The 14,556-nt window shown below is 39.2% G+C and overlaps 1 protein-coding gene across 1 annotated transcript in view; it reads right to left on the bottom strand.

The window, feature by feature from the left end:
- The window catches only part of PDE6B (phosphodiesterase 6B), a 127,750-nt gene that overhangs the window by 68,819 nt on the left and 44,375 nt on the right, over nt 1-14,556 (bottom strand). The window contains exons 7-8 of the mRNA XM_069745708.1: nt 3,417-3,483; nt 459-506 (exon numbers count right to left, since the gene is read on the bottom strand). Coding sequence (XP_069601809.1) covers nt 459-506; nt 3,417-3,483 — 115 coding nt within the window. The remainder of the gene's footprint in view (nt 1-458; nt 507-3,416; nt 3,484-14,556) is intronic.

The following is a 14,556-nucleotide window of genomic DNA, read 5'->3' as shown; positions in this document are numbered from 1 at the left end:
TCGGCCAAATCTGCCTATATCTATGGGTCTTGTTGACAACCCCATGTGTATGGGGGAGCTGGCCAACTGATTATGACAGGAAATATTGATTGGCCATAGCCAATTTCGGACTGCCAATTGCTTTGCTCATCCAGAGAAAACCGGCCAGAAGAGATGTCTGTTGGCAGCTTTCTCGTAAATTGGACTTTGTGGACCTTTCTGGAGTATAACTAAAATAATTTTCTCTGAACTATATGACATGCCAACACTAGCACTGTCTGTTACTACTAATTGGGCTGTAACCCATTCTTCTAGAATGGGACTACTAGCGCTGGTGGATTAAAATCACAAATATCATTACCTTACCCCTTTTTTAGTACAGGTCATTGTATGGGTCCAGTAACTTATTAGCCATTCTTAAGACATGTCAACCACAAATGCTGTCTATGTCATTTATAATACCAATAAATTATGTTTACCTGAAATTTGAACATTTCATCTGCCGCTGCATTCATAATGTTGCAAATCTACATTAGAGTGCAATAATAAGATGTAAGAATATGTATTTCCATTTAGTATTTACATAATCATCACCATTAGTGCACACTCAGAGATTAGATTACAATGCATGTGTTGTCCAGCGGCTATCTCCACTCGAGCGTCACAGCTGCATAGAAATATATGCAGTTGTCATTCTCTGGTCGAGAGAACCGCCGGCCGGTCCAAGCATTGTGATCCTACTTGGTCTGTCTTATACAGCGGTCTGACTGAGCCCTTCGGTAAACTTGTTATTCCTTGTAAATCATCAGATAAAGTTATTGTGTGTGTACTTTAGCAATGACAATGATGCTGTTTCCCCGCATGGTTTCGGGCCTCTCCATCCCTCGCCTCACCTGCTGCTCCCCATCCTCCTTCTTTATTTGACATGGATGACGTCTCATAGCATCCACATTGCCAGGTGAAATCTTGCTCATGTGCACAGAAATTGCAGCTAGGTCCTGCGCACTATGCTTTGCCCTTTGCAGGATGGACAGGGGTAGGGACCGAGAAGCCCAAAACCACATCCATCAGACCGGACCGAATAGATTACCATACAGAGAGGGGGAGAGCTTAAAAGGTTTTTTGAGGGGTGTAAAGGGGGAGTCAGGGGATTGTATAAGCATTTATGGAATGCAGCATAGGTGCTGAATAAGTTGGTTTTAGTTGATGTATGACAAAACTGGTGACAGATTCTCTTTAATCTTCAAGTTAATAGCATTATAAAGATGACTGGCCGCAGTACTGAAAGTATAGCACCCAAAAGAAAATTGAATTTATTCCTCACGTAGCTGCCTGTTTTTAGTCATGCATGTGTGCCAGGAACAATTACAGTCACCATTCACAGCACTATGAGGCAGCTGTAAGGACTCCCTGGCACTATGTAGGGGGCCAGGTCCTGCTAAGAAATTAATTACACTGTGACTCTAATAGACAATGCACTTGGATTAGTCCTTTCTCCCCAGCAGTTTGCTGTGTGTTGATTTTGAGCAAGAAGCCATAAGTGTCGGTTCAGGAAGAGAAGAGTGAGTCTCGTGCCTGTGAGAGACAGGTAGGACTATAAGTGTGTCCTAACAACGAGAGACTAGTAAATTAACTAACAGCTTCAAGGGAGAAGATAGTGCCCAGCTAACACAGGATCGATCACCATGTCCGTGTCAGAAGGAAAGCATTGCAGCGCTCAGCCAGGGTAGTTCTCCCCAAGCACCTGTAACCTGAGAGAGAAATCAACGATATTGTACCAGTAATCTCTCAACATTGAAAGTGGGAATGAAACTTGCCCAGATTCAGAAAAAGACGGATCAGTTAGTCTGAAGGAAGAGCTCAACATAACAAATTTGGTTCTACTACGTCAGGATCAAGCAGCAGCCACCAGACCTTCTTCAGAGCGCTACAGAACTGTGAGTGTACACCGGTGTTCAACTGTGTTAGGGTGTAGTGCAGGTTTCTTTAGCTGGGGCACTGTAGTAGCACGGCTCAATTATCAGAAGCCAGGTAGGAAGTTAGAAGACAGTAGTTTGTAGAAATTGTTTATACTGTTTGTATTGAGTTTTGCAATGCCATAGCTGGAGCGCAGCTTGTGTGACACGCTCCAGCTATCTCTCTTTGTATCTATTATTGCTATTATCATTTCAATAATTGTTAGTGTTATCTTCCGCCATATAATCTTCTGTCTTTCAATAAAGGCGGTGTTTTTTTCTGCCTCCTCGTCTACTGTACCTTATTTTAGTCCTCCTTGACAGTTTCGTTCAGGTACTGCAAAGTTCATTTTTCCCCACAGCATTTGGCTAAGTGCGGGTGTCTGGTAGGTTAGTAATGCTATTAACCTGGAGATTAACCCCATGTCTGCAGGTTATTAGCGTTTTTTTCTGGTGACAAGTTCCCTTTAAACCTGCAGATTTACCCTACATGCATTTTTAACAGCTCTGAAAAAAGTTTTTATTTAGCTACTCAAATAGTTTTTGTCTCTTCCATTTTTGTGATACATGGGGCTTAATTTTTTTGTCAATTCTATATTTATTTTTCTTCCTGATATCTGGGAAAATGTAAAAAAATAAGGAACTACGTTTCTATTTTTCTAATTTTTTTTTAACTTTTCTATGATCAAAAAGGATTGCTAAAAAAACATTTTAAATTTCATATCCCCTTCCGTATAAATACTTTTTATTGGACATATTTTTTTTTTTAACAGGGGAGGTGCTTTGAACAGGTATTTGGACTCGTGGTGTCTCTTTTTTACCTTAGATTTTTCCTTTACTTGTCTATTGTTTGCATTTTTTAACTTTTTTTTATAAATGCAAAGGATTGCTAAAAAGCATTTTAAATTGCATTCCCCTTTCCATATAAATAATTTTTATATATTGGACATATTTTTTTAAAGTGATTGGCTATAAAAAGTGATTTTATTTAGGTTTTTTTTCTGTTGTTTATTTTCTTACTTTTTTATTTATGTTTTCGTTCATTTCACACATCTGTGGCCACAACAGAGTCTTAATTGACCTTTAAGGGGTATTTTGGCATGCATGTTAATATATTCTATTTATTACTCGTTTCCTCTGTAACTGGGCTGGTTCATTACCCCAAGTTAAAGGGGAAATTCAGCCATCTGACTGCATAGCAGAGCTGATTGAAAGTAAACCTTGTTTATTTTCTCCTGCACAATCTGCATTGACATTTTACTAAAGTGTGTACCACCTGGACCTTTATGGGCGGCTCAGATGTAGCTAAAAAATGTAAAATATATTATTATATTATATTAGTATACCGTATTATTATATTAGTATACCGTAATTCTATTAACATTAGAAAACAGTAACTTGGTAGGCGATGCAAGTTAACAACAATGGATGACTTCAAGTCAAAGCATTCCATTCTATTCCAAATAAAATTAACAAACTTACAAATCCACTTTCTGCAACAAAACTTGGAAGCCCACTAACCAGAGCCCAGTGATCAGCAGGAGGGTTTCTTTAAAGGAAAAAAAATAACATAATATATAATAGTGCATTTTTAATGAACATATTTGTTGTTGTCTGCTGAACTTTACGGGGAGACAGGTTATTCTTAAAGGGATTCTCCACTGAAAACTAGTTATCACAATTTATTAGCTAGTGAGCGTTCAACTGCTGGGACCTGCACCGATCAGCAGAATAGGAAACGTTTTTTTTCAGTATTAGGCCCCGGTCACACATTCAGTAGTTGGTTAGTATTTTAAATCAGTATATGTAAGCCAAAATCAATGCAATGATCATAGTAAAAGTTTAAGGGCGCACTCAGATGTTCGTATTACTCGCGTGATGATCGCATCGCAATGCTCTGACTGGTCATCGGCTCTACTGACCTGAGCATAACAGCATGTATTTCTATGTAGCTGTCATGCTCAGGTCTGGAGAGCAGGCAACCAGTCCTAGGATTGCGATGTAACCCTTATGTGAGTAATATAGCCTGTTAACTGCACCCTTATAATTTTCCTCTGATTGTTCCATTGATTTTGGCTTACAAATGCAGATGTAAAATACTAACCAAATACTGAATGTGTGAATGTAGCGTGAGAATGCAGTAGTAGTGTGCATGCTCAACTGCCACTGCATCCATTTCTTATGGGGCTGCTTAGATATGCTTGGCATTTTATGGCAGTCTCATAGAGACACTAGCACAGCTTTCATACAGTAGAATCATAGACTGTTAGAGTTGGAAGGGACCTCAAGGGTCATCGTGTCCAACCCCCTGCTCAACACAGGATTCACTAAACCATCTCAGACAGATGTCTGTCCATCCTCTGTTTGAAGACTTCCATTGAAGTAGAACCCACAACTTATTGTGGCAGTCTGTTCAATCATTGATCACCCTCACTGTTAAAAAGTTTTTTCTAATATCTAATCTGTATTTTCTCAATTTCAGTTTCATTCCATTGCTTTTCATGTTTCCATGTGCAACTGAGAATAATCATGATCCCTCTTCAATGTGACAACCCTTCAGATATTTGTAGACAGCTATTAAGTCTCCTTTTAGCCTTCTTTTTTGCAAGCTAAACATTCCAAGATTCTATAAACGTTCCTCGTAGGACACACTTTGCAGCCTGCTTACCATCCTGGTAGCTCTTTTATGAACTTGCTCCAGTTTTTCAATGTTTCTTTTAAAATGTGATGCCCAGAACTGGACACAGTACTCCAGATGAGGCCTGACCAAGGAGTAATAGAGGGGGATAATTACTTCACGTGATCTAGACTCTGTGCTTCTCTTAATACATCCTAGAACTGTGTTTGCCTTTTTTGTTTCTGCATCACACTGTTGACTCATGTGCAGTCTGTGATCTATTAGTATACCCAAGTCTTTTTCACACGTGCTGTTGCTTAGTTCTATTCCTCCCATTCTGTAGATGTAATTTTATTTTTTCTTGCCCAGATGTACAGTCTTGCATTTCTCCCTGATAAATACCATTCTATAAGTCACTGCCCATTGTTCAAGCTTATCTAGACTGTTTAGAATCCTTTCTCTGTCTTCTCTAGTGTTAAGTATCCCTCCTAGCTTTGCATCATCTGCAAATTTGATTAGTTTATCTCCAGCTCCCTTATCTAGATCATTTATAAAGATGTTGAACAACACTGAGGCCAGGACAGAGCTTTGTGGTACCCCACTAGAAACACTTTTTCAATTGGATGTGCAACCACTTATTACCACTGAGCCAGTTATGAATCTACCTAACCGTAGCCTTGTCAATCCCATACTTGGACATTTTTTTCAATCAGGATAGTATGAGATATGTTATCAAATGCTTTGCTGAAGTTGAGATATACTATATCTACTGCATTTCCCTGATCCATCCAGTCAGTGATTCCATCATAGAAAGAAATTATATTAGTCTGACATGACTTGTTTGTTACAAACCCATGCTGGATCTTTTTAATTACTGTATTCTTATCCAATACTTACATACATGCTGTTTAATTATTTTTTCAAATTTATTTCCTGGTATAGAAGTAAGCTTCACTGGCCTGTAATTTTCTGGCTCCATCTTCTTTCCTTTTTTGAAGATCGGTACAGTTGCCCTTTTCCAATCTTCTTGGACTTCTCCTATTTTCCAGTATTTTTCAAAGATTCTGGCTAGTGGTTCTGCTATTTCCTCTGCTAACTCTTTCAGTAACCTAGGATGTAATCGTTCCGGACCAGGAAATTTAAATTAATTTAAATTAGCTAAGTGTTCTGTCACCATCTCCCTCTTTCTGGATAGTGTGGGTTTTTTATTCCTTCAATGGCACCAAGAAGATCAGTTGATGTTACAATTGCTTTCTTAGAGAACACAGATGCAATAGGAATTTAAAAATTTGGATTTCTCAACATCAGTTTTGACCACTTCACTCTTTTCCTCCTGTAAAAATCCTATAGCATCTTTGACTTTTCTTTTGCTTTTGACATACCCCCAAAACCTTTTTTACTGCTTTTGGTCTCCCTTGCAAGCCTTACTTCATTACTGGCTTTAGCTTTTCTGTTTCCCTGCATTTCCTGCAAACAGTATTATATTCTTCTTTAGATATGCCCCCTCTTTCCATTTGATATACATTTCTTTTTTCCTTTTTAAAAAGTGGTTAAGTTCTGTGTTCATCCATCCTCCTCTCTTTAAATGCTTCCAATTCTTCCTTATTTTGGGGGGGGGGATTGTTACCGATTGTGCATCGAGAATTTCATTTAGAAAAATCTCCCATCCTTCTTGGAGATTTCTGTCATTTAGAACATCCAGCCATTGGACATTTCCTACCCTCCTTCTGAATCCATTAAAATCTGCCCGAAGTCCAGCCTTAAAGTCTTAGTCCTCACTGGTGTTCCTCCTCTTGTAATCCAAAATTTGAGGATAGCATGATCGCTACCTTCTAAATTCCCAGCCACCTTTACGTCCTCAACCATTTCATCCCAATTGGTAAGAATTAGGTCCAAGATTGCAGATCCTCTTGGTCTACCTTTTGAAAGATATTGAAAGTTGGAGAGAAGAGTGCATCATTGGGGATCATTGGGGATAATTGTTCCCTGTTCTGCTGATTAGTGTGGTTCCTGGCTGTCAGACCCCCATTGAAAAGTTATTACCTATTTACAGAATAAGTGGTAATTTTTTTCACCTATTCTGTGAATAGGTGACAACTTGTTTTCACATAGAACCTTTGTTCATGCAGATGGCAGTGTGGCAAACAACGGATGTTCGGTCCCCCATTCATCTGAATGGGGTCCAGATCTGGATACCCGAACCCGACACAAACATTCAGGGGTTCACCCATCACTTCTCTCGGCATATGTGCCAAACATATTTAGAGCTTTCAATCTTATCCAGCTGCTTCATTGGATGTGGATCTGATAACGTGAATGACCCTCCTCAAGGATCTAGCACAGGATGCTGTAATGGTCTGCACGGGAGAGAAAACCATGATGTCACTGTTCATCAGTTACGTGATAACTTAGGTGTGTGATTGGCTGCATCGATACATAGGCAGAAAAACAACAGATGATGCACAGGTCAGTCTTCTGACATCGACAGCCAATCACATTTTTGGCACAAGTAGCATGTTTTTGCTAAAAGCATACTCTACAGTCCTGCTCATCATTATTGGCACCCATGAATATGGAATATCTCCTGAAAAATGAATCAAGTGAAACAATTTTGTTTGCTCGTGTTAAATACAAAAGAGCAAATGCTAAACAATTTAAAACAAAAAGCAATGAGAGGGAAAAATAGAAAAATCTAAAGCTTGCTGTGACACTGGTACTAAATTACATTAAATTAGTATGGAAACAAATTTTGACTCGCCCGTGGTAAATCACAAATGAGAATCACCTATGATTAAATTGCTGGTGCCCATGTGACATGAATTAGGATATGTGCACACGTTGCAGATTTGCCTGTGGATTTTTCTGCACTGAATCCCCATCTCTTGGCAGAAAACGCAGGTGCGTTTTTTGTGCGTTTTTGCGCATTTTGATGCATTTGTGAATGCGTTTTTGATGCTTTTTTTATGCATTTTTTATGCGTTTTAATGCGTTTTTGAAAGATAAATAAAGATGCATTATTGAACAAGAAAAAATTGTGATGTCTTTTATTGTCCAACCTCCTCTTTTACATTTGTCCAAACCACACTCTATTACACACACAGATAGACAGATAAATAGACAGATATAAATATAGATAGATAGATAGTAGATAGATAGATTGATATAAAGATAGATAGATAGATAGATAGATAGATCTGTAGATAGAAGGAATGAGATGGATAGATAGATCTATAGATAGAAAGATATATACATAGATCGATAGACATTATCTATCTATAGATCTATCTATCATCTAACTATCTATTTATCTCATTCCTTCTATGTATCTATCTATTCTATCATCTACCTATCTATCTAATTCCTTCTATCTATTCTATCTATCATCTATCTATCTCATCTATCTATAGATAGATAGAAGGAATGACATAGATAGATAGATATGGGAGAGACAGAAGGAATGAGATAGATAGATATATCCATATATCTATCTACATCTATCCATAGGTATATCTATAGATAGATATATGAATATACATATCTATCTATCTATCTATCTATCTATCTATCTATCTATCTATCTATCTATCTATCTATCTATCTATCTCATTTCTTCTATCTATCCCATATCTATCTACATCTATCCATAGCTATATCTATAGATAGATCTATGAATAGATCTATCTATCTATCTATCTATCTATCTATCTATCTATCTATCTATCTATCTATCTATCTATCTATCTCATTCCTTCTATCTATCCCATATCTATCTATCTATCTATCTATCTATCTATCTATCTATCTATCTATCTATCTATCTATCTATCTATCTATCTATCTCATTCCTTCTATCTATCTATCTATAGATAGATAGATCTACATATAGATAGATCAATAGATACATAGATCTATTCGTATATCTATCAATAAGACGCCTATGCATTACTAATCCTATGGTAGTGAAAGAGTTAAAAAAAATAAAGACACAGCCAGAAAAAAGTATTTTAATATTCTTAATTTCACCATACTTGCAAGCATGCCTAATTCCTGCGACGCCCTCAATTGCCTGCAAAAAATAAAAAATAATAAACCAACCGTATACTACCTTTCCTCCGTAGCCCAATTAATAACGAGTGTACCACGACGATCTCCCCTATAGAACAGTGACATCAGGTGATGTCACTGCTTTATAGGGCCTCCAATGACACACTGACAGGAGACAATGCCTCCTGCAGTGCATCACTGAGGTTATCGGAGTTCATTGATCTCACTTTACTGCAAAGCTGCATGGGAATTTTCCCACACAGCAGTGCTGCAAGTGAGAGTAGGAACTATTTCTCACAGCGGCAGAGAGATACAGTGCGGGAGAATACCTTCCGTCATTGTATTGTCGGAGCCCCTGGAGAGCTGTCTCATCAGCTGATGCGGCAGCTCTCCATGGGAGATCATCGTGGGACACTCCTATTAATTGGATAACTATGGATCAGGGAGTATATTGTTTGTTTATTATTTTAATATTTTTTGCAGGTGATCAATAGCTTCGGGATCAAAGTGATTGGTGAATATGCACTCTATGTTGTATGTACTCTATGTACTGTATGTTGTATGTACTGTATGTTGTATGTACTGTATTTTGTATGTTGTATGTACTGTATGTTATATGTTGTATGTACTGTATGTTGTATGTACTGTATGTTATATGTTGTATGTTGTATGTACTGTATGTTATATGTTGTATGTACTGTATGTTGTATATTGTATGTATTGTATGTACTGTATGTTGTATGTACTGTATGTTGTATGTTGTAATGTTGTATGTTATATGTTGTATGTTGAATGTACTGTATGCTATATGTTGTATGTACTGTATGTTGTATGCACTGTATGTTATATGTCATAGGTTGTATGTTGTATGTACTGTATAATGTATGTTGTATGTACTGTATGTTGTATGTACTGTATGATATATGTTGTATGCTATGGTGTATGTACTGTATGTTGTATGTACTGTATGTTGTATGTTGTATGTACTGTATGTTATATGTTGTATGTTTTATGTACTGTATATGCGTTTTTGCTTTTTTCTACATTCAACACATTAGCTGGATGATGGGACTACTACTGTCCCATCATTGGCTAATGTGTCAATGTCACTGTAGCAGGCATAGCCCGATGGGACCTGTAGTCCCATTGGACGTTGCCTGCACAGACACACACCCAAAGACCCCTGCACACAGCCCTGCAGAGCCCCCCGACAGCGGCGCACACCCCCAGACAGCGCCGCAAAGCCCCACAAAGCCCCAGACAGCACTGAACAGCCCTGCACACACCCGGACAGCCCCACACACACACCCAGACAGAGCTGCACACCCCCGGACAGCGTCGCACCGCCCCGGAAAGCCTGCAAACCCTCGGACAGACCCCGCCCACACACACTATACATGCACACAGTCACTGCCCACACACTTCCCTCCTCCCGATCTGCAGCGTTTCACCCGCAACTAAACAGCAGATCTTTTTTACATGCAAGTCTATGGGTGCAAAAACGCTGCAGTTCTGCACAAAAGAAGTGATATGCTGCGGAAAAAAATGCTGCGTTTCAGTGCGGATTTATCCGCAGCATGTGCACATCAAGTCTGTGGTTCCCATAGACTTACATTGGTTGTGCACTACACTGCATATTTGATGCCATTCCACATGGCAAAAACGCTGTGGATCCGCAATCAAATCCGCAATGTGTGCACACAGCCTAAGCCAATGAATGATGACTTCAGTGTTTTAAAAAGCCACATGGTAGGCCCTGTTCCTTTGTCACAATGGTGAAGACAAAGGAGCTGCATGAGGACATCACAACTCTATTATTAGCAAGCACAAGACTTCCAAAGGTATTAAGACGCTCTCCAAAGACCTTGGTATCCCAGTTTCAACAGTGCGCAACGTTATTAAGAAGTTTACCAAGTATAGACCCATCGGGAACTTCCCTGGACGTGGGGGAAAGAGGAAAATTGACAAGAGATGTCTTCAAAGGTTGGTGTGAATGGTGGAATAAACACCATGTCAAGCATCCAAAGACCTGAAAGTCAACCTGGAACAGTCTTGGGTCAAGGTTTCATCAAGTACCGCATGCAGCACACTAAATCAAACAGAGATTTATGGGCAAAGGCCAAGGAAGAAACCATTTCTGAAGAAAATACATAAAAAGGAACAACTGATCTTTGCCAAAGAGTACCTTGACAAACCATAATCCTTCTGGTAAAATGTTCTGTGGACAGATGAAACAAAAATAGAGCTTTTGGCAATGCAAAGCAACACTTTGTTTACAGATGTGCAATGAAGCTTAAAAGGAAAAGAACACCCTACCTACAGTTAAGCTTGGTGGAGGATACATAATGCTGTGTGGATACTTTGCTGCACCTGGTACTGGAGGCCTTGACTGTATCACAGGAATCATAAGAGAATTAGCAAGAGAATTTGGAGTGAAATGCCCTACACAGAGTAAGAAAACTTGGTTTGAGTTGAAGATCATGAGTCCTCCAGCAAGTCAATGACCCAAAGCAAACATCCAAGAGTACACATGAATGGCTGAAAAAGAAAAAATGGACTGTTTTTTAAATCTTTGGGGTGAGCTGAAATCTGCATTGGGAGAAAGAACCCTGCAATCATTCAAGAGCTTGAAAAAACTGCAAAGGAAGAGTGGGAGAAAATACCAGCTGAGGAGTGCAAGAAACTTATAGATGGCTGCAAAAAACAAGAAATGTTTGGAGGCTGTCATCAGTGCCAAAGGGTGTGCAACCAAGTATTAATTAGGGGTGTCTTTATTGCAGCACATGCTGTTTATTCTGTTTCTTCTTTGAAATTGCAACACCTAAATTGCAAACTAATGTTTTATTGTTGTATTACTTTGGACCACTGATTATAAAATTATCATTATATAACTATGGAACATCATCATTTATTTCTGAAAATATTGTACAGTCTATTCAAAAAATGAAGGGATGCCAATAGTGGTGAACAGCACTGTAGATATGGCATTTTTTGTAATTTCTTCCCATAGGTTTCTCCATAAAGCTTAAAAAATGCTAAAAAAAAAAACACCATGCTTTTGTAGCTAAAGGTTTTGAGAATAACACAAATTTTGCATTTCACAAAGTTTGCTGCCTCAGTGTTTTTAGACCTTTTAGTTGGATGTTTAAATGCTTACTAAAGTACAATTATGTCATAAGTTTTAAAGTTTTGCTGACAAGTACATCAAGTTTATGTAATAACTGAATATTTACAGTGTTTTCTCGAGACTTCTGCAATTCGCTCTGACATGCTGGATATCTGCTTTTGGGCCAAAACCTGACTGCAACATTCATGTCTAATCAGTGATTGGGGCTTATCACAACTTCTGTGGGGTTTTTTTTTGTTTGTACATCCTCAAAAAGCGGTTCTATAAACAAAAACACTGAAATTTTGCAAAACTGCAAGCACTGATAAAAGTTTTAAATCTTATGAAATGCTTATAATTGTACTTCAGTAACCATAGAAACATCTGACCAAGGCCTCATTCAGACATCAGTATTTTCCACGTACGAGAAAAACGGACTGATTAATCAGAATTTGATCAAAGAGAGGGCCAAGTGTCATCTATTTTTTTTTATACGTGGAGAAAAAAAAATATTTTCTCTACCTCGTCCTTTTTGACAGTCCGTGAAAATCAAATCTCACTCGTATGTCTTGGACTTGTCTCCAATATTTTCTTTGAACCACGCGGAAAAGAGTCAGATATGTGCACAGCCGTATAGATCATTAGGTACGAGTGCTATCCATGAAAATGACATCAGTTATTTTTACGCATGAATAACTATCGAAAATGCAGCCTTTAGTTTACAAAGAAAACCACATTTAGAAATTTCAGAAGAATAAAACAAATAAACAACAGTACTAATGATTGGAAAAGATAATTGACTATCTGATTTCATGTAGGGAAAAATCCCATAAAATTAACATACCAGTGATGTTCAGTAAGGTGACCAATAGAAAACAAATGCACTAGCTGATCGTTAACAAAAGCTGCATTTACCAAAGCTTTCTTGTAAAGTTCGACTTTGATCCTTTTTATGAAGATTGTAATCACTTGTTTTCTACTAGTATATTCTTCTGAAAATCTACTTCTAAATTCTCAGGAAAAATTAAATGTTTTATTATACTACTTCAAACAGGTTACATTTGCTGACAGATTATTTTCAATGCTTCCAAAACAATTTGGCCTGGGGTTCACCCATACATCTTTATCAAAGGACACTGACTTCAGCATTTCTACAATGTAGAGAAACTGACAAAAGTACCAGTCTACGGGCTAAAGGTACCGTCACACTCAGCGACGCTGCAGCGATATAGACAACGAGCCGACCTAAACTAGATCGCTGGAGCGTCGCTGCTTAGGTCGCTGTAGAGACGTCAAACACAGCAACTCCAGAACGATGCAGGAGTGATCCAGTGATGTAACGGCGACTCACTTCTCGTTCTCGCTGGTTGTTAGCTCCATGTCAAACCGCCGGAGTGTACCGATCCGACACACATCTAGGGGCCCTATGCTCGTTGCTGGCGTCGTTGCTTTTGATGTCAAACATGACGATACACGCCGACCTGATGACAAAATAAAGTTCTGGACTTCTAGCTCCGACCAGCGATGGCACAGCGGGATCCAGATCGCTGCTGCGTGTCAAACACAACGAGATCGCTATCCAGGACGCTGCAACGTCACGGATTGTTGTCGTTCTCTTTGCAAAGTTGCTGAGTGTGACGGTACCTTAAGGGAAAAGTAGACATTGGCAGGCTTCCAGTGGCCCCCTCTAGAGTGGAACTGAGAGACGGAGTCAAACCACCAAGCCTCCCTCAGTATCCTCTATCTCCAGCGCAGGAGGATGCCATACGGCTCTGTATCACTCAGATACTTCAGGCTATAGCTCTGATCACTATTACATCTCCCTGTAACATGCCCCTTTACCCAGTCAAGGAAACGACCGCCCCAGGCCAGAATGGTCCATGATTTTAGAAAAGCAAGCAAAGCTACCGAGTCAATTACTCCCATCATAATGACCTCCCACACCCTTTTGGCACAAATCCCAGGAAAAACTCAAATGTACACTATTATTGACCTTGCTAATGCTTTTTGCTCTCTACCATTGCACCCAGATTATCTATATGTTGTTTGCTTTTTCTTTTTTTCTTTTCAGGGAAACAATATGCTTGGACAGTGTGAACAGAAATCACCAACACAATGCACAACAGCACTGCAGTCAGTCCTCCAGAACTGGATCTCCACACAGTCCTCAGTTGTGCTGCTATAGTATGTGAATGATTTGTTGACATGTGCACTAGATGCTAAGAGCTGTAGGATTGTTTCCATAAGCCTCCTGCAGTTTCTAGCACAACATTGCTGTAAGGCCTCCAATAATAAACTTTGTAAACCAAAGGTTGTTATTTTGGGTCACCGCCTGCATGGACCTACCGGGCACTTCACTCCTGATCGCATTCAGGCCATACAATCCATTTCTGTCCTAGTCTTCTATTTTAGAGAATGGATCCCTAATGCTGCTTCACACATGCTGTCTCTCTACGATTCAGCTAGGTTACTCTTTCATTTATCCAAAGATGCTCTTGATAGCTTTTACACCAATAAACATGCCATGATGTCTGCACCAGCACTGGGTATCCCCAAATATGAGATTCCTTTTAACCTTTATTGCGCTGAGTCCCAAGGCTTTGCATCAGCGGTTTAAACCCAAACCCATGGTTCCCGACAACGGCCTATTGCATAATATTCGGCACACCTGGACCCAGTAGCATGAGGTTGCTACTTCATGCATCAGAGCTATTGCTGCTGTTAACGTAATAGTTCACAGGGCATCCTCCATTGTTCTTGACTTTCCAACTGTCATTCATATACCATATGACATACATGGAGCTCTGTCCCAAGTTCAGCCCAAACACCTATCCATGGCCAAACATCTCAGACTT

The sequence above is a fragment of the Ranitomeya imitator genome, chromosome 1 (genome assembly GCF_032444005.1).
Source record: "Ranitomeya imitator isolate aRanImi1 chromosome 1, aRanImi1.pri, whole genome shotgun sequence".
NCBI classification, from domain to species: Eukaryota; Metazoa; Chordata; class Amphibia; order Anura; family Dendrobatidae; genus Ranitomeya; species Ranitomeya imitator.
The sequence above is the reverse complement of the archived record's forward strand: the minus strand, read 5'-3'. Positions and strand labels throughout refer to the sequence as shown.